Source organism: Falco naumanni, chromosome 5 (genome assembly GCF_017639655.2).
Source record: "Falco naumanni isolate bFalNau1 chromosome 5, bFalNau1.pat, whole genome shotgun sequence".
NCBI lineage: Eukaryota > Metazoa > Chordata > Aves > Falconiformes > Falconidae > Falco > Falco naumanni.
In genome coordinates this window covers 76,324,365-76,348,678 of record NC_054058.1, presented here as the reverse complement: position 1 = coordinate 76,348,678, position 24,314 = coordinate 76,324,365, and the positions used below count along the sequence as shown (strand labels likewise).

General features: G+C 40.7%; 1 protein-coding gene across 2 annotated transcripts in view; it reads left to right on the top strand.

The window, feature by feature from the left end:
• The window catches only part of RELN (reelin), a 297,403-nt gene that overhangs the window by 254,604 nt on the left and 18,485 nt on the right, over nucleotides 1-24,314 (top strand). For both annotated transcript variants that reach the window (XM_040594080.1, XM_040594079.1), the window contains exons 42-55: nucleotides 1,464-1,684; nucleotides 2,718-2,865; nucleotides 6,232-6,490; nucleotides 7,796-8,045; nucleotides 10,282-10,450; nucleotides 13,659-13,799; nucleotides 15,165-15,342; nucleotides 16,632-16,825; nucleotides 17,929-18,185; nucleotides 18,954-19,108; nucleotides 19,902-20,116; nucleotides 20,804-20,981; nucleotides 22,417-22,592; nucleotides 23,903-24,009. In XM_040594080.1, coding sequence (XP_040450014.1) covers nucleotides 1,464-1,684; nucleotides 2,718-2,865; nucleotides 6,232-6,490; nucleotides 7,796-8,045; nucleotides 10,282-10,450; nucleotides 13,659-13,799; nucleotides 15,165-15,342; nucleotides 16,632-16,825; nucleotides 17,929-18,185; nucleotides 18,954-19,108; nucleotides 19,902-20,116; nucleotides 20,804-20,981; nucleotides 22,417-22,592; nucleotides 23,903-24,009 — 2,648 coding nt within the window. The remainder of the gene's footprint in view (nucleotides 1-1,463; nucleotides 1,685-2,717; nucleotides 2,866-6,231; nucleotides 6,491-7,795; nucleotides 8,046-10,281; nucleotides 10,451-13,658; nucleotides 13,800-15,164; nucleotides 15,343-16,631; nucleotides 16,826-17,928; nucleotides 18,186-18,953; nucleotides 19,109-19,901; nucleotides 20,117-20,803; nucleotides 20,982-22,416; nucleotides 22,593-23,902; nucleotides 24,010-24,314) is intronic.

Below are 24,314 nucleotides of genomic sequence, written 5' to 3'. Positions count from 1 at the left end.
GAAGGGGGATTTTCTTCACTAGAATCCCCTGGAATAACAAGAAAGAAACTCCAAACCTGACTCCTTGTGTAATTCATGCACAAAGTGTCAAGTGATTATATTTAAATGAAGATGAAGACATTTTCAGTTATTTCCACTGTGTATGTTAGTTTGGAAATTAATATACGTTCTCAGCAGACAGCTGTAACTAAGAATTAGTATTCTAATTGTGTCCTGAAGGAAAAGTCTGTGGCCTGTTGAGCCAGTGAAGAAACCCAACCCCCTTCAGGAAGACCGGTATTTCGCTCTGCTTCAGACACGCGTCATGGTTCACCCTCACCAGGAGGGAGCCTGAGAGAAGGAGCTGACATGCCTCAGGGGTGGCACAATTCCAGCTTGTGTGGCAGAGTTCTCTGAAGAGGAGCTTACGACACCTCCAGCCTCACACTTGTGTCCTTTACCTCAGGGTGCATTAAAATCAATGTTTTTGACTTCCAGCAGGACTCTGGCTCTTGGGTGTCTTTCTGGAAACTCTCAGTAGTGTCCCCACCCATCAGCTATCCTTTGTCACCTGAATCCCCTCATAAAAACTCTTTTTTAGCAAATCAAGACAAAAAAACTCATCAGCTACCCATGCTATTGATTCTCCTGCTGCATTTAGTTATCTCTAACAAGACACATTAAACATGCAAGGCAATTAAGTGCTTTTCCCTTCTCACTCTTCTGATTTCCTTCCTCCTTTAAAACATTTTCTCAATTGGGAATAAAATTAGTCTCTCAAGTGTTTTTCCCTCTCTCAATTTGTTTTCTCTTCTTCCCCAGTCAGTTGCTCTTTATATGCAGCATTGATGCGAGTAGCACTTAGGAGGTGAATTAAAAATGACAGGACAGCACCCAAAGGAGAATATAGTTTAAATTAACAACTTGCAATATCAGTCTGGTTTAAGATTAAGCCACCGAAAGCAAGCCAGTGACATGGCAGGTCATGTTTTCTTTCCATGTAACTGAGGATGAGATCCTAGCACCCCAGCTTCACAGGTGGACTCCCTGGGGGGAGAGTGGCAGCATGAAGTAGGGTTTCACTCTCCGGGAAGGAGTGAAAGTGGCCTGGTCTGACCCAGACACTGTAAGCCAAAGCAGAAGGAAATCCATCAGACCACAGCCATTCATCCTCCCCATGACGATGGAGAGAAGAGCGGTTAGATTTCAAATCCCATTTTCAAGTCCGTCATTCAGTTTTGGTATTATAAGTAATGAATAATGTTATTTTTATTTCTGTCAGTACTTGGGTTGAATGTCAACATAAAGATGCATGAGGTACTGAAGGAATTAGATAGAGCAGTCAGTTTCTAGAATTATGCTATTTATCAAGCCAGTTCCAACAGAAAGAATACTGTATATATTGCATAGTATTTTGTATATCTACAGAATACAAAAAAGATGGAATTATTATTTCAATTAAATACATTTTATGCCTTTTTCAGGTTGGCAAGGTTTAGATGGTACCAAGGATTTTACCCTGCTGGATCCCAGCCAGTGACTTGGGCCATTGACAATGTGTACATTGGCCCACAGTGCGAGGAGATGTGCAACGGGCACGGCAGCTGTATCAACGGCACAAAGTGCATCTGTGACCCTGGGTACTCTGGGCCAACCTGCAAAATAAGTACCAAGAACTCTGACTTCCTTAAGGATGATTTTGAAGGTATCTCTTTGTTTTTTGCAGGGGTACGAGTTCTGCCTGTCTGTCTTAGTGAAACCCTGAGCTCAAGGGATAAAACAGCAAAGTCTTCCTCACCTCTGCATGCTTCTGAATGTAATTTATGCTGGAGGGGGATTCCCGTGAACCAAGTAATTTAGATGTCATTCTCAGGCATGGTTTGTGAATGTTCAATGGCTATCAGTTGTCTAGTTTGGAGTGTCTGATTATTTGTGAAGATGTTAATGCTGGAATACAAAATCTTCACCGAAATAGAATTTCCTGAAACTTTATATGTAGAAAATAATTTTAGAAGAAAATGATGGTTTGATGGTAGTTTGACTTTAACACAGACAGAATGCGTGCAAGTGAGGCAAACAACAGCGGGCTTTAATGTTGTGCCGTTTCTCACTACAAGGGAAGCCTAAGTGGCCTTAATACAGCAAACATGGTTTCAGGGCGGACCCTGTGTCTCAGCGGTGAGGGCCACCACTCGGCAGGCACAGCTTGGGGTCTCCAAGCGAGCAATGGCAGGAGGGAACTCAAAGCCTCATGCAGGCCTGGGCACACACAGCAGTCACCTACACAACTCTAAAACCACCTTGAGGTTTCCCCCAGTAGCAAGCATGGCAAGAAGAGCCCGTTTTGAGTAAAGCAGCACCTGTGAACCAAACTCATTCCTTCATACGTGCTGCTGTTCACTTTGAATTTTGCAAGCCTTTGCTTGCCCGCTACCACATGATACCCAAAGATTCTTTATAGCCCTGAGTACTTTCTCATTATTTTAAGAAAAATGTAGAAAAGTGGCAAATCTTGTGAATAACTAGAGAGTAAGATCGCAGATTTCATACTTCTGAGGGTTTTTTGTTTATTTTGTCTTGATTCATGGCAGTTTTCTAGAATGCATTGCATTGGAAACATCGAATATTTCTTCACTCTGCATGTGATGTTTAATTTAGCTCTCTTCCCCTGGAAACAGTACTCTTGCAGTAGGAGCACTTTGGACTAAATCATAAATATGTGTTCACTGTGTATTCAGGTCAGCTGGAGTCAGACAGATTCCTGCTTGTGAGTGGTGGAAAGCCATCAAGGAAATGTGGCATCATGTCTGGAGGAAACAACCTTTTCTTTAACGAAGAAGGCTTACGTATGTTGATGACTCGAGACCTAGATTTGTCACAAGCCAGGTAACACAATTTCAAAGTTCTTTCAGGATTTCACTATAGAAATAACATACTGAAAAATAATATATATGCAACACTTCTGTGGTAAAGGCAAGCTGATATATTCTGTGGTCCTTACGGTAGTGAATATTCCATTTTGACCATTGTTACCATTTTAAATTAAATTTAATTTGAACTTTAATGGATCATTTAAATTTTTGTGGGTTTTTTTTACCTTAATAAGAACTCCAGGATCTGGTGCCACACCTTCAGTAGTTTATGCAAGTTTTTATTTTTTAAATGCATAACATGAGAAATCAATTGCGTATCACACGCTCTGCTTGTCTTACAGTTTGGTGTATTATGAGCCATTGCTGAAACAGGAGTATCTGCTGCCAAGGAGTAACTTTTACATTCATCATCTCATAATTCTTTCATTTTTGAAGCTTACTTTCTTCGTATTGTGCACATAATTCACTGAGAATTTCCCATCAAGCTGTCACCAGCTACAGTGAGCACAGCAACTGAAAAACAAATATTTTTAAGTGTATTTAGAGATTATGTTGTGTCATTACAGCCCACAGAGGAGGTATTTGATAAGTGAGACATGCTAAGCAAGCCACATTAAAAAAACGTACACTAAAATTTAAACCACATCCTAATTGTGTGCATGCTAACAAATAGGCATTGTTTTCTAATTATTTCCATATTTTAGCTTATATCCTTACCTTACTACTTCGGAAAGATGGCATTTTGTCTGAGACTTTTTTCTACTGATCTCTTGTAACCACCCTACTTCTCTCTAATGTTCTTTGGGGAACACTCTAACAGGTGCTTTATTTCTTTTTGACTTGTCTTCATTAGCATTGAAGCTTTAAATAATCATTTAATTGCAGAACCTCATGGTCAATAAAGATGCCTAATTTCTAACCATTATATTTTTTAGATCAGCAGTTAGCTAACCCTCAGTGAGGTGCAATATTAAAGATCCCTGTATTGAATTTGTAAGATTCCTTACAGCAAACTTTTTTCAGAACTTGGTAAATACAAACATAAATACTCTGCACTGATTTTATTTCCTAGACCATTCTGAAATTAAAAGATTGTTTAACAAAAGAAACAAAAGATCTTGTAAGTTGCTCCATTACACTAAATGACATGTTTTCCTTATTACTCGTGTTCAAAGAGCCATCATTTATCTCCTCTTCGTGACAGTCTGTGGCTGGATTTGCATATATTGACCTCAAGGTGTTACATGGAGATAAATGACTTCTGTCTTAGTAAAAGGAAAACAAAACAGCACGTTTAATTTCATGTATATGCTGATGAAAAATAACAGTTATCAACAAATAACTGTATGTTGTCTTCTGAACAGCAAGGCAGACTGCAGCGGCATTGCTGGGGGCTGCTCTTTAGCAACCTGAAGTAATTGCAGTAGGGTTTTCTTAATTTTCAGGCTGACTCTATCAGCCACCTGCAAAGCACAACAGATCTGGCTGTGACACAGATGTACCAAATTCTGCACAGGATGTGGGAAGAGGTTTCAGTTTATGCCAGGAATGAGGAGAAGCAGCACTTCTAATAAATATCTTTAAGGGTACTTAGACTCAGTAGTCACATCAAAACTTCCCCTTTTCTTACGAGGAGATGTCTTGAAGTACGCAGGTGGGCAGTGGTGTCTATCAGTGCTGCAGGCCACGCTCAGCACCTGGGGATTGAAATGAAGTGGACTTTGCAATCCATTATCCATTGCCATCACATTTATATTTTAAAGAATGTAACACAGGGGACAGTATGTCACCATCATGGTGATACCAGTAGCTGAAACTGTACAGCATGAAATATCAGTGGGGACAGAATATTTGAGGTGTCATAACTAACCAAATCCCTTTCAATTCTGAATTACTAGAATATCCACACATTTTAGTGTTACTAGACCTACAAGAAAACTTTGCTTTTCCATTTCAAAATAGGCAGAGCCTTTGCAAAATATCTGTGAGATGAGAAGAGAGATATTTAAAATTACTTTTTTATCTGCTAGACATCGTTACCTATTTTTGAGTGGGTTATTATGATATTAGTAAAAATTCAGATAAAAGAACAGCAATCCGCAGAGACCAGATTCAACAGAGACAAGGTCACCTGGGTTTATTTCCTTTGAATTATGTGGTGAATGTCAGAGTAAATCTGAGGAGGCACAAAGACTTGCCAGTAGTGAATCCAATCCATTACAGTTGATACGTTGATCCATGAGGGTCCCCAGTGCTCCTTTACAGCACAAGCAATAAGTTATGTCTGGGACATGGAGGTGGATATAATCTATAGCGAAAGAAGTTATATATATAGTAGGAAGAGAAACCGTGAGTCACAGAGAGGACTAGAATTAATTGACTTGCAGGTCTGGTGTTTTATTGAAGCTTTGTCTGCCCAGCACCTCTGCAGCCTCCGCTCCCAGTGGATCTACCTGCATATCAAACCAGAGCAAGACTTTTGAAACAGAACTTCTTCTGCACCATTTCATTTAACCGTGATCCAGGCAGCACTAATGCAATAATAATTAGAACAGATACAACACTCTAAAGCTGTGTGAAAGCTGTGCAAACATGAATTAATACTTGTAATATCGCAGCAAGTCTGATAGGTAAATATCATTACAGCAGCGGTTCCCTCTACTCCAAGCGCATAGTAGAGCTATTTAAGAGCATCGGCTAACCAGAAGAATTTCACAGTTTGATACAAGTCTATTGTGCTGCTTTGGAGAAGCCAATTAAATAGGGGATGAAAGTGCTGGTTTCCCTGGGTGGCTTGGGCTGGCTTCAGGGGAACCAGCACATTTAAGCGGTGTGATTTAGACAAATTTCCCAGGCTGACTAAATGGACCAAATGATCCCTGAAAGTGAAACGTGCTTTGTTCTCCTGTCCGGATTTTCTCTAGTTTATGCCAACGGGAAACCAAGATGCTTATTTTGAATTCAAGCATTTCAGCAAATTCATAGCAAATTATGATCTACTTAGGGTACCATTGCTTTTCTGTCACTAATATCTGTACTCATGGGCTACAGGGATAAAAAATTTCACCCAGGATTATGTTTCTGATATTTGCAACACCATCTGCTATGCAGACAAAAGCTCAAAACGTAAATGACTGGCTTTGTTCAGCCTCTTCTGCCTGGCAAACGACCACACAGGCAAAATGAATTTTTGTCACCCCACCTGTCTGTCTACTTATATTATGGAGGCTTTGAAAAGGAAATCATAAGACCTCCCTAAAGCTGACTCCTATAGCAAGAAACCACAGGGCTAGTCAATAGACAAACTCAAAGTCTTTCTAGTTGGTTGTGTAGGATGTTGCAGAAAAGAAATCTTCCCAGTAATTGCTCCCCCTGTTAGATTTGTGCAGTTCTTCATGAGACTGGGATGCGGCAAGGGGGTGCCAGACCCCAGAAGCCAGCCTGTGCTGCTGCAGTACTCGCTCAATGGGGGCCTCACATGGAACCTTCTCCAGGAGTTCCTCTTCAGTAACTCCAGCAATGTGGGACGATACATTGCCCTGGAAATTCCCTTGAAGGCTCGCTCCAGCTCCACTCAGCTTCGCTGGTGGCAACCATCCGAGAATGGACATTTCTACAGTCCCTGGGTAATCGACCAGGTAAGGAATCCTGTGGACTGTTTGTTGATAATACAGCTGTAGACTGTTTTCAGTCTTAATGTTTCCCTTTTGTTGGCATACGTCATTTCAGCAGGTCAAGCAAAAATGCTTTGTATAAAGATATTCCAGAATTATAATAATTAGCAAAATAATAGATTTTATCTTAAAAATATTTTAAATTTAAAAATTAAAATAAAAATAAACAATTACTCTTTGCTAAGCTTGTGTTTTTAACACACAGTTTCCATGCAGGGTACTGAACGCCCATTTTGGAGCTAGGAAAGTCCTTCGTACATGAGTAGAGCCTCAGGTTCACACTGCAGAAGCCCTTACCATGCAACATGCAAGTCTGAGTTTTAAACTTTAAAATCCTTCATTTAAACTCTGTCCAAATATGTAACTGGCTTGGTAGAATGTAATAGAAAAAAAATGCTGAAAAATGTCAGTCTATAATCAGTCTTCTAATTTTGAAAACAAAGTTGTTTCCTATTTGAGAATTGCTTCTATAAAGATTATTATGTTTCTTTTTATTACTTGGTAGAAACCTCAAGAAACCTCACTAAAGTGATTGCTCTCTAAGTAGTGTTATTGGGCTGTCCAAGTTAAACTTGCTTAAACATATGAATGATTTTTTAAAGGAGTTAGTTCAGGTCCTTAGGAGGAATCCAGAAACTGAACTCCTAGCCACATTTAATGATGTGGTTACAAAATTTTACTTCCCATCCCTCCATTTAAAAATGAAAAAGTCCTCATTCTTTCATTCCTGTAACTTCATTGAATTTGGTTAATTTTAGTTCAGAACAATCAAAACCCAAATTCAGATAGCAAATGAAAATTAATTCTACCTTGCTTGCTGTTGAGTGGTAAAATGCTGACATCTTACAGTCAATGGCAAAAGAGACTTTTTGCCCAATTCTATCAGCCCATGCAATCTCGTAGGAGTGCACCAGATTACAGCAGAGCTGAGCAGTCAGTAGGAAAAATGACAGTGTAATAACTTTGCTCATACCAACATTTATTTTTGTGAGCAGTTTTAATTCACCCAGGATGGAGTTCACTTCCCTGAACTTCAGCTTTGTATAGCTGAACGGATCTCTTTAGGACTCCTTTGTAGGAAAAAGATATTCCCCTTCCTCATAACCTAAACTCTTTACAAACTAAATTTGTGTATTTTGGGCCAGCAGACTATATATGCGTCAATCAGTAAATCTCTTCCTCCTCCAGGATGCTATGTCACATGTATGTTTGTGAAGACTTCTAGACATTTTTTCTTTTCAATAACAATTTCCTTTCCTAATGTTTCAGATTCTTATTGGAGGAAACATCTCTGGCAATACAGTATTAGAAGATGATTTCACCACACTGGATAGCAGAAAGTGGCTGCTCCATCCTGGTGGAACAAAGATGCCAGTCTGTGGCTCTACTGGGGATGCTCTAGTGTTCATTGAGAAAGCCAGCACCCGCTACGTTGTCACCACTGACATCATTGTCAATGAAGACTCTTTCTTGCAAATAGATTTTGCAGCATCCTGCTCTGTCACAGACTCCTGTTATGGTAATGACCTCTTAGTAATTCCTGCCCTTCCTCTTCCTCTCCTGTACAGCACACTACACTTGCTTTCTGGTTCTATTTTTCATCGTAACGAGAACTGAGAAACAAAAGATAGTTGCATGTTTCTGTTAGGAATTGTAGTATCAGCTTTTTTATTCTAGGTGTCTGAAGCATAAGGTAAACTAAAGTATATTATTCCCTCCGAGCACTTAACAGTTCAATTCATGTGAGAAAAAAACTAACAGCTTCTTACTCAAATCCATTTAGCAGTTTATGGTATCCACAGCTTGGGGTTATCTTATGCTTCTAATAATAAGCAGCTGGGTGTTCCCAGCATATATTTCTTGCTTTGTGGTCTTGCATTTTCAGTGAAGTCTCGGTTCAGATCTCACTTGCACCGGTATAATTAAGAGATGATTTATATCAGCATACATCTGACACCAGCTAAGTCAGCATCAACTGCAAAAAATTTGTATTGTCCACATGAAATAATAAACATGTATATATATATATGTGTATGTAGGAATGTATGCATAGATACATGCACATATATGTGTATATATACACAATGATGCAATTTTTAATTACCTAACTTCTTTTTTTCCATATGATGTGTATTCAGTGCAGAGCATGTTTTTGTATGTGTGTATGTATACGTACACACATACACATATAAATAAAAACATGCTCTACACTCAATACACATCACATGGAAATTAAGAATTGGTGCATTATGTGAATTCTAAGATGTACAAGAAACAAGTCTTCCTAGCTTTTGAATGCTTGATTGTACATCTTAAATTACATTATATTAGCATAGGGGTTTGGGGTATAGATTTTTTTTATGAGTAGAATATAATATGTTGCAGCATGTAGCATGAGTTAATTCACCAGGTTGTGACTATTCCTCTAGAATTCTGCACAAAAACTGGAAAAAGACTTTACATGAAGTCCCAGGGGTGGCTTCTCTGATTTTGCTGTTCTAAAGTCAATGGAAGTAACATATTTTACTCAAATGCTTAACAAATTTTATTTTTTTTATTTTATTTTATTTTATTAAAAAGACTGTGGCATCCTAAGATCACCTCTGCTAAGTTTAAAAGTGTTTTGGCAGTTTAGCTGTATACTGGCAAAGAAGCAGTTCCTTCTTTTTTTGTTTCTTTGTCCACTACATGTACCATTATCTTAACTTAGTATTAAATTAGGCAGGACACTACCTAATCATGCTTCCAGTCATGATGAGCAAAGCATTTCATTTTGGTGATGGAGATTTAACACTAAAAACTCACTTACCCTTGTTTGTATCCACTTGCCCTTGTATTTCTATGGCACTGTCTTCTGTGCTTAGACATCGAGTAGGACTGATTGGGTGATTAAGGGTCATTCTCTGTGCATGAGGATAGAAGAAATGGGTCTGTAGTAATTAAAAAAGATCACAGATTTATCACTCCTGTCACTGCAAACATGCTCCATGTTTTACACAGCCAGAATGCCTGGCAGCTGGAACATATACTTCGAGTTACAGTTCTGTGCCTGTTATTATTTACTTTTTAATGGCTGCATAAAAGTTTAACTTGAATTATTTAGTAAGCTTGACTAACCTTTATTTTTCATAATAAAAGTTTATAAGCCATAAGCATCAAAACAATGAAATTGCTGATTTTTTGCCTAGAAATGAATACATTACTTCAATGTGGCTAGACCGTGTTTGAATGAAAACAAGCTCAATGACTAACAAACTCAATTTAAAATTGTTTATGATGGATAAATACATGTGCTGGTCTGGAGGGGTTGGAAGGGTGACTTAATCATCCTGTGACAGAGCCAAAAGTTTGAATGTAAGTGTTGCTCTGGCTAACACAGTGATCTGAATCTCATCCTTCAGCCTGAAAAACAAAAACAGGTGCTGGTCATGATGCTGCCACATCACTTTCTTGCACACTGCAACCACAGGCCTGACTTAATCCTGGAGACTTAAAGACTTTATCTTTGCACTTGTGGTCCCTTGAGTAAGGTGATGGATGCAGAGGTGTATTGCAATCTTCTCCTAAGCTATATGTGCCCAGCAACATGTAAAGGTTGGGTAGCTTTGTGCTTCTGTCGCAAGAGTTTGAAAAGTTTTGAGTGGTTATTTTGTCAGCATAAATTTGTGACTAATGCTCTCTGGGGTTACCAGTTTATTGCAGGCCTATGGATGTAAGGCTCTAAATTAAGTAACTAACCATCTTTCCACCATTAGCTATTGAACTGGAATATTCAGTGGACCTTGGTCTGACCTGGCACCCCATTTTGAGAGACTGTCTTCCCACTAACGTGGAATGCAACAAGTACCATCTCCAGAGGATTCTCATTTCGGACACTTTCAACAAGTGGACCCGGGTTACTCTGCCTCTGCCTCCGTATACTAGGTATCTCCCTCTGGTTTTCTGTAGAATAAATCTAAATGTGTAACTGTGTCTTAAGGCATCATATGTTATAGCGTTAAAATAATTGTACCTTGCCATTTTTGTTTGGTCCATATATATAGCAACAAATAAATATAAGTAAATGAAGCCCCATTCTGCTTTGCATAAAAAATTGCAAAGCTCCTATGTGCATTTACTTTTCTTAGCTATTTAAAGATAGGAAATTCTTGTTCTGTCTTGTCCTGGGGAGGGACAGAGGGAACTTTTTCAAGAATCTCATGTTATCCTCAGTCTCACTGAATTCTGGTTGTTTTAGTGTCTAATTGGACTGGCTGAATCCCTGCTGCACCCTGTGCTTGCTGTTGTTGACTATGAGCTGTCGATTTAAATGTAGCACTTTTCAGGCTTCTTGTTTTTCTGTGCATTCTTTGTGTCTTTTGTGTCTCTCTCACCTTTGATGTTCTCATCATTGTTTTACTCATGCCCCATTTTCACCTCTTCTTCCTTTTCCTATGTTCTTTTGTCTTTGAGGGAAGAAAAATTGTGGGATTGGTTGGGAGGGTGCAGTGAAAGGAGCTGTTGGGACTGACAGGGCTATTGGGAGTGCTGCCATACTGTTCCCTACGATGCTCTGAAAACTCCTGGATTTTTATTTTGTTTGTCAAAAAGATCCATCTAGGGACAACTGGGTAGTTCAGCCTTCCAGTTTGCATCCTTCTTGATGTGCTTGTTTTGCAGGAATAGCTGTGACTGTTCCCCGCGCAGTCATACCTGATGAAGCTGGCGTAGAGCTAGCCCAAAGTAAAGCCCTGCAAACACAGGTAGCATGGACATCAGGCTCTCTGCACAACCTGGCTCCACAGCTTTGCTCCTGTTGCTGAACCCAGCCTCCTCACATACACATAGGCTGAACTAACTGCGGGCACAGAAGTACCACAGCACCAGCAGAGCCTATGCCTGTTTAAGAAAGGTTGTTGTGAAAGATGCCAGCTAATGCCCATACGAGTTTGGAAATCGAGACCTTTATCTTTTAGCAATTGTACTGAGAGTGCTTATACACTTGCCACACATTTGGAAACTAGTAGTGGAAAAGTCCATGTTCTGTTACTGATCATGTAAGGCACCTAGATTCTTCCCTATCTTCAGTGCAGTGCTTCACGTCAAGTAACAGTATTTTTTTCGGACTTGTTCCCAGCATCGTTCTCCTCTTCTTCCTCTTTTGTACTGCTTCACTACACACTGTCTGCAAATTCCATTACCCCAACACTTCTTGTATAAAGTCTGTAAACCTGTGTTCAGGGGGGGCTTTCTGAGGCTAAATAGGATAAATCAGGACTGGAGCTGATGTTTCAGACCAATTGAATTTGGACCTGAAAGGTACCTACCACCCAAGATAAATTTAGGTTTATAAATAACTTTGATTTTAAGACTGAAAAGTTTTTTGAGCAGTATACAACAAAAGAAGTCTGATGTCCTACAGAGGCAAAGTTCGCTTTTGTGTCCAATCCAATAACTATATTCGTTGGCTCAGGTAATAAGATTTCCCAAAGCTATTAAGATAGGAATTGCATGAGAGAGGTGCAGCTAATAGGCCTTTTAGTCTAGATGCAATATAATTTTTATGCTGCTTTATTTTCAAGCTGTGTAACAGCAGGTGTGTGTCTCTAATTGTTTGTGCCTGTGTGTTTTGGGGATATGCAGGCTACATAGTCAATAGCTTGGCCTATTGCACAGCACCCATCCTTACGTAGCCTTTTAGGGCTTGTGTAGCCCAGGGTGCTATCTAACCTCTGGCCTGTGGAAGGCAACGAACACTCAGTTTTGATCAGACTCAGAGCTGATTTTAAAATGCAAATGCAAATGCAAAGCTTCTCTGGGGAGCATCAGCTCCATAAATTGTTAGTGAAGCACTAAACCTAAAGCAAGCAGTGTAAGATATAGGGCTTGTCTTTATTCCTAAAGGACCTCCTCACAATTTATGCATTTCTTTTAAAAATGCTATTTGGTGAGCAGCTAGACAGCACAGTAGTAGATTTCTCTTTGGATAAACTTGTTATTCATTCACCTCACGCAACATGTTTATAAAGAAATAATTCATAGGATAACACTGACCTTACCATAAAAGGTCTATATTTACACTGAATAAATTTGGGGGATTTTGCTGTTTATTTGTTTTGGTGTTTACAATAATTGTAATTTCGCTTTGAGTTTCAAAAGAAAACAGACTGCACAAAGTTCAATGCTGCCATCTAGTGCTATACAGCAAAACATGGACTAGCTTGAATTTAAAATGGTATTTTTGATAAGGTACAGAAATTCATCTACTCACAGCTATCGGAATATAGGTGTCCACTGCTGCGTGACCTGAATAGCTATTAGGTATCCCCTGACTGTTTCATCTAGGTTTTTGTCCTCTATCTTGGGAGCTGAGACACTTAATTCACATATAACTACATCAAAGCAAGGTGTTAGAATAGGGAGCTAAGCCCTCTTTAATGAAAAAAACGAAAATGATTTACTGGAAGGAGCCAGGATCATGCCAAAGACTATTTTTTAACATTTCCAGCCTAGCCCTGGATGGAGGGGAGGGAGGAAACTGCAAAACCAGGGTCATGCTGCACATATGCATGCTCTCATCTGTCCCCTGTAGGTTTATAAATGGCAGCAGCCAACTCACTCCTTAGAGTTGCTCTTACTTAAGTGTAGTTGGGAGAATTCATAGAGAAAAAGTTGGGTTAGTTTGTTGACTTGGACAGAAGCAATAGCACTCAGGCTCAGGGTGAAACTTGGAGGATTTGGGTGATTCTGGTTTGATCCAGCTCCCAGCTGTCCCTCAAGTTTGGATTTGTGCTTGTACGTGGTTATGACTGGTCTGAGCTTCCCTTTGGGCATATCACCTTCTTCCTACCCTCTTCTCCACTGCACCAACCACAGCCCACTGCCTTTGCTCTCACTGGTGAGCGCTTTCCCACCTCTCACGCTCTCAGCATGCTACCAAGCACCCATGCTTTGTCCTGCTCTCCAAATGTGGGCACCCTGCTCTTGGCTTTTCAGAGACCTTGTCGTTATGAAGAATCAGCCCTGGGTTGTGCTGGTATCAAATGAATCTTCCAGGAGCAGTCTAGCCTTAAGACTGGCATTTCTTTTCAGTCAAAATAAAGATTAGCTTAGCTAGAATTATTACCTTTCTGTTTTTCTTTCTCTCCCAAAGGTCTCAAGCCACTCGTTTCCGCTGGCACCAGCCTGCTCCTTTCGATAAGCAGCAAACATGGGCAATCGATAACGTCTACATTGGGGATGGCTGCATAGACATGTGCAGCGGCCATGGGAAGTGCACACAAGACAACTGTGTGTAAGTGCCATTAGTGCCCTGTCCTGCCCCATGCTGTAGCGTTTTGCTCCTCCTCTGTCATTTCAATGAACTTGCAGGAAAGGCTTTGATACAATTATTAAAAGGAAGGTGGATCTTGCTGTTAAAGCAGGGCACTGGGACTACTTGGGAACAGAAATAACAAGAGGAAGGGGTAAGTGTGGGGGTTAGCTCTGCCAGACCTCTGCCTGTTTGTGTGTCAAATGTGTGGGCCGTGCTGCCAGTCCTTTCCTCAGCGGCAGTGTATCACCTCTGCTGCTGCCTATGCTGTATCTTGGCTCCCCTCCCACTAGGTAGTGAGCAAGGACCCCTTGAGTTTGCATACCCTTTTAGGAACGCACAGCCCTGGAGCTTCCCAGAAGATGTCACCCTTATTCCCAAGGGGTTTCACGCCATGTCCCCCTGCCCTAATCCTGGCCCTGGGTGCAGAAGACCTGGGCTGGAGGTAAGACACGTCCACTAAGCAGAATACACACCAGTTCTTCACAAGGCCAGATTTTGCCTTGGGGCTGGTGTTGGCTTGATGGCCTAATGCAGTGCCTCTGCTCCATGGTAGGGTTTGCCAGTGGAGCAAACCGGCTTGATCCTCAGACTGTTTAACAGCCCACACAGAGCCCTGCAAAGCTAACAAACAACAACCAGTTCCCCCCAGATTTATCTGTCTGGCAACAGAGAAATACCTTCCAGATGGATGTATTGCTTTTTTCCAGCCACAAATGGCAACAGAAATGGGAGAATTGTTGTACAATTGTGCTGTGACTGTGTTTGCTAGAAATACATTCCGCTGCAGAATAGACATATTATTGTGTTGTCCTCTATCCTGACAGCACTGAAGTACCAAGGCTTAATCTCCCTGGTGAAATCTGCATAGTAGCAGAACACATTTCCATGCTGTTATCCAATCTTTGACACATAATTATAAGAAGGTTTTCCAGAGAAAAAAAAGGGGGACTATATAATGAAATAACAGGAAAGTACCCATCCACTAACAGTTTAAAGAAACTTAAAATCTAACATGAGCAGGACATTCTCAGGCTTTGCACATTCTCTTAGGTTTATCTCTCCAAGTACAATGTATTTGACTGATTTTCCTCTGTGCCGGAGTGTAGTCTGTATTAGCAGCTAGAATGATACATAATACTAGCCTTCCTAAAGGCATTTTTTTCATGTTAACTACAAAAAGTGGCAGATGTTTGAAACCCCCATACACCAGTTGTGTGCTAGCAAATGATGCAGACAGCCTCTACGCGGAATGAGATGGCACCTTAATGTGGAATAACACGGCACTGATTAAACCTCTGTGCAGAGCTTTTGCCAGCTGAATTTTGCATTTGCTTTCCTCTGCAGCTGCGATGAGCACTGGGGTGGGCTGTACTGTGACGAGCCAGAGACCCCCCTTCCGACACAACTGAAAGATAACTTCAACCGCTCGCCGTCTAACCAGAACTGGCTGACAGTGAATGGGGGCAAACTGAGCACGGTCTGCGGCGCTGTAGCCTCTGGGATGGCTCTTCACTTCAGCGGGGTGTGTGTTCAGCACAGGGGCCAGCTGGCTCCATTCGACAGTATAAATGGGACTGATTTAAAAAGTTAAATAAATAGGAAGGTGTTAAAAAATATCAGCATAACATATTAAACACATAACATACAAAAAAACCCTTATATTCTTTTCCCAGCTTAAGGTCAAAGTCAGACAGGTCCTACAGACTAGGGCCAGCCAGAAACACTCCAGGAAAGCAGATACCATGTTCCTGCTGCAGCCAGGAAAATGAGATATAGCATGTGCGCCGCCTCAAAAGAGCTGTGGAGGGGCCTTTGGAGGTGGAGCTGATAGACTAAAGCACAGTCCAAATATGTAGACACTCAATTCCACTCACTCATAATAGGCTCCTGATAGCATTTAGAACTTCCAGAGACAAGACTTTGGTGCAGCTTCTAATCAGACCACAGAGGTAAATTAATAACTAACTATTTGCATGTGTATAACTTGCATTGGTCATTGAAAATACATCCCTGTGTAGCCTCATTCTTCAGATACTTCATTGTTGGGGGTTTTTTCCCAGAAAAGTAAGCTGAGTAAGCTCAGAGTAAAATTTCCTGGTTTAGCTGCATACATAGGTATTTAACCCAGACTGCTGCTGAACCGCAGTTTGCTTACAGATAACCTTGTGACTATAAAAATGACAGAATAGTATTTTATAAACATGCAAAACATATCCTTGTAGATCACCTCCATGCAAATATATTACTAGGTTCAAACTGATGCAAGTTTTCAAAATAAACTGACAGAAGTATTACGTTTCCACTTCCTTCCAGTAGGACTAAGTAGGTACCACTAACTAATAGACTAAGCAACATGAAATATGTAAGGGATTATGGAAAACCAAATTATTAAAACTGCTGTGCCATTTGATGCTTTGCATAAATTGAGTCATTAGCACATAATCAGTGATTCATTAATTCTGCCTGGAAAACCTTGTATTTTACACCAGGGGCATGGATTTTTATAACTCTTGTATTCAGAAGAAAGGTGAATACCGTTCTTGATACTGAATGTTGTAAAGCTGTAGGTACAAGTAGCAACATGTATGAATACACAACAGGAATTTTTAAATTGCAACGCAACTGAAAGTATGTCCTCAGGGAAGAACATTTATTGTTCTGTTGTAGCTTTACCTTTTTTATAATTAGTATAATTTTGTACAATTTTGAAAGTTCTACAATGTGAAGTTAAATTAACAGTGACTGCATAGTCTAATACTTTGTTGTGTTTGTAAGTTTTGCCAGCCAACGTATTTTTTCATCACTTTTAAGGGCTGCAGCCGTATGTTAGTTACAGTGGATTTGAACCTCACCAGTGCCGAATTCATCCAGTTTTATTTCATGTATGGATGTCTGATAACTCCTAATAACCGCAACCAAGGAGTGCTGCTGGAGTATTCTGTGAATGGTGGAATCACCTGGAGCCTCTTAATGGAAATTTTCTATGATCAATTCAGCAAGCCTGGGTTTGTAGATACCTTCTTCTGGCTATAACATTTCCTGTACTAAAGTAAGGTGGTCTGAAATGTTTCTTAAGAACCTGTGGGACATATTACTGCTGTCGTTTGGATGTCATATCTTTTAAGAATTTAGCCTGCCCAGTCCTGCAAGCGTTTGTGAATGGCCTTAGCACATGTGCTTAAGCATCATCAGCATTTGTGCAGCTGCTAGGCCAGAAATACAAGGGTAGTAAGGAGTCTGTAGTAGTCTAGTAGATTCGTAAAGGGTTGCAGGAAGATAAATTAATAGCTACTGTAATAATACCCATGCTGTTCTTTAAGATACTTTCATTTACAATCTAGTTTCTTACTGACAAGAGCAGAAATTCATTGCTTGAACTAGTTAGAAAATGGTGTGGAGAGGAGAAAATTAATTCCTGCAGATATCCATCAAAAGGACGGATACACTGAAGATCTATTTTCAGATATTCATGAGATTCAGATCATGCATACGTATGGGTGGACCTTTTCCTCACTGACTAATCTAATAGACTCATAGAAAATGGGGCTGGGAGGGACCTCTTATTTGTTATTTCATTTGGACACACCAATAAATCACTAGCACTTTAACTGGACAAGAGATTTAAGTGTACTATCATCTACCGTTGGAATGGAAATAAGAAAATGGTACTCAAACAGCAGATAGCTGAATGGCTCCAGGTTGAAAATAGCAATCTTAATTTTACTTCAGCATTCTCCTTCTTAACATTTCCCTTAAGACCTTATGGTCATACCCCACTTGCTAGTCTAGACCATTGCATTTGGTCCCATAAGCAGAGTTGGAGCACACGACATTGCTCAAACCATGTCACAGTGGCTGCTGACCCTTCCCACCTCACTCTGAGACCCTGTCCCAGGGATGACATTGGGAGTAATCGGGAAGGTTTTTGTTTCAGCCATCTCCTGTAGGGGAACATAGGCTAGATCACCCAGTCTTTTCCTTCTTTCCCAGCTTCCACATAGTCTAGGAAACAATGGGAGTGGACCTGGTCAAAGCACCCAGCACAGAGCACTGGGAAGTGTCTTCCTCCTGTGGCTTTCTTACAACTAAATTCCAGTTTTTATTTCAGCTTTGTGAACATCCTCCTTCCCTACGATGCCAAAACCATTGGGACACGCTTCCGCTGGTGGCAGCCTAAACACGATGGCCTGGACCAGAACGACTGGGCTATTGACAACGTGTTGATCTCCGGCTCAGCTGACCAGAGGACGGTGATGCTTGACACCTTCAGCAGTGCTCCCCTGCCACAGCATGAGCGCTCCCCTGCCGATGCAGGGCCCACTGGGAGGATCGCCTTCGACATCTTCATGGAAGACAAAACCACAGGTAAAGATTTTACATGGATCTGAATTAAAAAGCAAGAAGTCAGTCCAGCGATTTCCAAATCTTGCTGAGCCTCTGAATCTTTGTCTTACTGACACAGATACCACAGACAATTCCATCGCTTATAGGCATCTCGTAATTTGTTTCTAGTTCACAAAATGCAAAATTAAAAGATGTAATTAACTCTTCTTTTTTTACTGCATGGATTTATTTAGAAATTAATTTATTTTCAAAAAAAGAAAAAAGGATTTTAAGGTGCCAGGTTATGCTAAGCAAGTTCCTTAACCTGAATATCTGTTTTCTATTTCCTAACTTTTTAAACATTCTTTGGGGAAGTTACATTTTAAAACTAAATTTTGTAGAGCATGTATTTCTGGATGTTTACAAGGCTTAACAGCTAACAGTGGTGGGGTACCATTTGTGCAGACATATAGGCAACACCCATTAAGAAGTTCTCCCATGATGTCCAATGTAACAGAAGTTTATGTTTTGAGTAAGTCTTAGATCCTTGCTTCTTGAACTTTAAAAAATAATGCTATAATTCTTATGTAAGAGAGTAGTAAGAGGTGCTTTGAGTAATAAATGTGATAAATGTAATAAATATGCACATGGGAAAGATGGAGTACCGACATTCTCAGGAGTAATATTAAATAATTTTCATGTAGGCTGAAAAATAAAGCTATGAATCACCGTTAGTGGTTAACACTACTTTCTGTTCTCTTTAATTTATATCGTCATTGTATATTACTGACACTGCCATTTATTTTCAAGTGAATGAACACTGGTTATTCCATGATGATTGCTCAATTGAAAGATTTTGCGATTCTCCTGATGGTGTCATGATCTGTGGGAGCCACGATGGCAGAGAGGTCTATGCAGTCACCCATGACCTGACACCTACAGAAGGCTGGATTATGCAGTTCAAGGTAAAAGCTCTGTCTGCAATATCATTGTTCAAAAATACATTTTGCTCCAGGTCTAAGAAGATTTTGCAGGCTGTAGGATGATGCATAAGCCTATGCACGAGCCATTCTCTGCAGGGAAATTGTTAGGCCACCCTCATTTTTCTCACCTGCTCTGCGTTGGTCAGCTTTAATACCACAGGCTGTCCTCAGAGGTGACGCACACAGCAGTTGTGTGGAAATCATGTAATAAGAATATTACATGTATACAAGGCGCCTGTTTTGTAACAGCTGCTTGGTAAAGGAAAAGCAGCTCCAAAGTAGCCCACACCGCTCCTATGCTGTCATGCATTCACATCAAACCTGCACCCAAATTGCCCTTCATGCACTGCTTTACCTACATTAAAGTAATGACCCCGCAATATATGGAAGATCCCTTTCCACATCTCTCCCATAAAGACAATCCCCCTAACATAACCAAGCTGACTGGCCTCCTGTGGAATATTCAAATCTTACGTTGCGTGGGAAGGGAGATTAACTTTATTAGTTAAGGGTACTGGGGTATAAGCCACAAGTGTCAAAACCTGGAAATCCAGAAATGTGAGCTAACTAGAAGAAAATGAAACTCAGAATATGGTGCCTATTCTCAGTCTTGGGAATATTGATGAGATCTGCAGATGACTGGTACCATATCAGCACTGCTACTGCCATCACTTCAGGCAAAATTCTGCACTCAGTTTTCAGGTTCAGATATCTTTCTAAACTCTAGCCACCACCACAATTAATTCTATTTTGCTTACACTGTCTTTTTTATTAGGTTTCTGTTGGATGTAAAACCTCAGAAAAACTTGCACAAAATCAGGTCCATGTGCAGTATTCCACTGACTTTGGTGTTAGCTGGAGTTACTTGGTACCTCAGTGTTTACCAGCTGACCCAAAATGTTCTGGGAGCGTTTCACAGCCATCTGTCTTCTTTCCCACAAAAGGATGGAAAAGAGTAACGTACGCACTGCCTGAAAACCTTGTCGGGAAGTAAGTATGAATTCGCTACCCATTTTGTCTTAGATTCAGTACCTTCTGAAAAACACAACGGGATACATCTGCCTATTCATTCTCTTGCAAGGAAGGTGCAGACTGGTGGCGTTCACGCTCATTATGGATGCTGCATAATTTTATTTCCTATCAATCAGGATTGACCACGACTCTTGGTCTGAACAACCGGCAAAGTTATCCTTGCTTCTTTGTAGCTTGCTCTGGTACAGCCTGTTATGTTTTGTTCAGGCAGCTGCAGTCAATTAGAGAGCAGATCTATGACCTTACTGAGTAGAAAAGTTAGTAGTAGCTAGTAGTTAGCAGTTAGCAGTGGCTCACACACATGCAAACCATTTGTCTTCTTCTGCAAAATTAAAATCTCTTATATTCTTTAAATAATCTGTTCAGGAAGTGTAACCAAAATTGAAATTCTCTGGCAAGAAACCAGAATAGCTTTTTCCAGCTTCAGCAGTGTTTGGAATCCATCCATGTAGCATAGGTAGTACATGTGTGAAGAAAAATATATGGATATGTATAAAATCAGTTTCAACAGACACTGCCAGATATTACTTGTGGAACTTTGGAGGATAGTACAGTCATAAGTATATTGTGTTTCATCCACCTTTTCTTCAATTGAGCCGAGTTGTTTTATACACATGTCTGTTCTTCTTCATTCCATATATCCAGTCCTGTGAGGTTTCGGTTCTACCAGAAATACTCAGATATGCAGTGGGCCATCGATAACTTCTATCTGGGCCCTGGTTGTCTGGAAAACTGCAGAGGTCATGGGGACTGCCTGAATGAGCAATGCATCTGCGACCCTGGGTATTCAGGTCCAAACTGCTATCTGACCCAAACATTGAAGGTAATTTTACCGCGTATTTTAAAGAGTGAATTTTGCCGTGTGTTTGGCTGAGAGAGAGAAGAGAGAGGTCAATCCCACTGGAAACTGAGCTTTGATTCCTGTCAGCCTGAAGATACTGAAATCCATTTTCAATGCTTTTATTGTTTTTTAACAAAACTTATCACTGCAGTATCTAAGAATGGGTTTGTTCCTTTGCAAATAACACTGCCCAAAAAAAGCTGTGATTAAGTTCACTGTTCAACCTTAGATCATCATTATACGATCTAAATCACCCTTGCATATATGATTATATTTGATCAAGACCTGTAGAAGGATTTTCTTTATCATGAAAGAGCTTACTGAAGTAGAGGATACGAGAAAATAGCATGAAATTACATAAAATTAATTCACCTACCTGTTAGTGTTACCCTGAAACAAGTGAGTGAAATTTAGTTAGATGTTGCTAATTTAAAAGTTAACCTATTTTTAAAATTTAACATATTTAGAAAACAATATGAAGGAACCGCAAGTAAGTTTAAAATGCAATGTTTACCATCTCATTTTTTCTACATCAGGTAAGAACAGCACAGGTACGTGCTCCACAGAAACAACAGGTTAAGCAGCATTCTGTCTAAAGAGAATATAACTGTTTAACTTTTCAGTTATGTCATTTGAATTGTTGTGACATTCTGTTTTTCATTTGAGATACTAATCACATGAACAAATATCATCATCTGTTCGCAACTTTTAATTAGTAATGTATTCTTCGCATTAAGGACATTTGGGATAAAATCCTAGCAAATTTAGGGGCGTTTTACTACTGTCTCCTTAAGGCCAGGATTTCACTCATGGCATTGCTTTTACTGCACACCTGGAGGTAAGTGGAAATCACAGATATATCCTACATAGCTTTCACTGCAAATATTTGTGCAGACAGTTGCGTAAATGCATATTCGCTACAATAACCCTAAAATTTCATTGTGGTACTGGTTTTGCTGGGGAAAAATATAGAACAGCAATTTCTCCCATACATACTAGATATATACTGGAGTGGCGTTACTTAGTCTGAAATAACTACAGTTACGAATTAGACCCATTGTGGTGGGTTGGCCCTGTCTGGGTGCCCAGCGCCCACCACAGCCGCTGTCACTGCCCTCCCTAGCCGGGCTACCAAAGCCTTGCCATGCAAACCCAATACGCCCATTCATTTGCACATGCAAATTTTAGTGTGCTGGATTACCTCCCAAGTATGTTAAAATCTTGCCCTAACATATTCTCACATTGAGCCAATTCAGTTCAAGTGGCTAAATGTTCAGCCAAAAGGGATTATGTTCAGTCACCTGTAAAAAAATTTTTACAGCGTTAAAACACGCTTAAGTTCAAACATGTTTAAGTCAGTTCCAGTTGTGGTCACCACAAAGGGTTAAGATCATAATTTCCTGTGCTTTACTTACAGACTTTCCTGAAAGAGCGCTTTGACAATGAAGAAATCAAGCCAGATTTATGGATGTCCTTAGAGGGAGGAAATACCTGTACCGAGTGTGGGATCCTCGCAGAAGACACAACCCTGTATTTTGGAGGTGCAACTGTGAGGCAGGCTGTCACTCAAGATCTGGACCTGCGGGGGGCAAAGTAGGTCTCATTTCCCTGTCATTTTGATGTAGAACTCTGTTAAACGCTGACAGAGCAGCAGATGACATAGCTTGTGGCTCAGGGAATTCCGAGGCCACCACAAGCATAGCACTATCTCAGACAGGCGCTAATGAGATTGTGATTCTCGAGGCACTAACACTTTCAGCTGAGTCACGGAGAGCGCAGCTCACCCTAGCACAGTGGAAAGAGTCTGTCATGTCCAGGTGAAGCAGCAGGTCCCCTTCCCCAGGAATATCCTTGAGTCAGCAACGCCTGTCTTGCAAAGAGGCAAGATAGCACAGTTCCCTGAGCATTACTGCCTCTACCCCGGGAGGCACCAGCCGTGTCTCCCGTTTTGTTCAAAACATAACCTCTGCTGGTTTTCTTCTCTTGGGTGCCCGTACGAGACCCACTCCATTCACCTGCTGTGGAAAAGGATGGCTTAACTGGAGAGCAATGGAATTATGTCAGTTTAGATAAGCTAAGGACGTGGCATAGAAGACAAATTCAGCATCATTTCCCTTGACTGTATGGCTTTAATGAGGACACATACTCTCACTTCCATAATTCAGCAAGAATTCAGAGTCACACAACCTTTCAGGAAGGAAGGGGCCTCAGGGAGTCCCTAGACCAGCCTCATGTTCAAAGCCAGGTCAACACTGAATTTGGAACAGGTTGCTCAGGGCTTTGTCCTGTTTGGTCTTGAGAAACCTCCAAGGACAGAGATCCCACAGTCTCTCTGGACAGCTTGTTCCAGTGTTGAGTTACCTCACAGTGATTTATTTATTTTTCCCCCTGTTATATCCAGTCAAAACCTCCCCTTTTTTGATATATGACCACTGCCTCCCAGTCCCAGCCATCTTCTCCAGGCTGAACCAGCCATGGTCCCTCAGCCTCTCCTAACAGGGCACTTGCTCCAGCCCCAACTATTTCAGTGGCCTCCACTGACCTTGCCTTAATTTATCAGCTTCTTTTCTGTCCTTCACTGATACAAGGGCACCTTGTTAACTCATGCTGAGCTCCCTTTCCACTTGGAGTCCCAGGAACTGTTAGCCAGGTGGCTCCCAGCCAGTCGGTCCCCAGCCTGCTGCAAGGGGTTAGTCCCTCCCAGGGGCAGGACTTTGCTGAATTTCATGAGGTTCCCATGAGAATTACTAGGCAATTCTTTTGAAAACCTCTGTTCTCCTTGTACATCGAAAAATGCTTAAAAATGCTGGCGTTTTGATCGTTTTCAGCACATCTGCTAATAGAAAGCAAACTCCTCAATTTGTGCAGATCTCACAAATGTAAATTTACACATTTACTCTTAGGTTTCTACAGTACTGGGGGAGAATTGGGAGTGAAAACAACATGACAACATGTCACAGACCAACTTGCAGAAAGGAGGGAGTGCTGCTAGACTATTCCATTGATGGAGGCAAGTACATCCTGCAGTTTCAGCTAAGCTACAGCCTTGTTCTTTTCAGCTAACCTGCAGCACCATGAGTATCTGAGAAGTTGTCAGAGAGATCCAAAATACTAAGATAATTTTTCATTGTAAAGTTATTTTGTCCTTGTAAAGTTTTTTCCCCCATCTACAATTTCCATCTATTGTTCAAGAGTTTTCCATGAAAACCTATTGCCTGATTTCAGTCATTAGTGGCTCCAGCCAATTTGATTCCTTTATACGATTACAAGATTTCTCTTGCAATGGATAACAGTTGCCAAATACCCTTGGAAGTT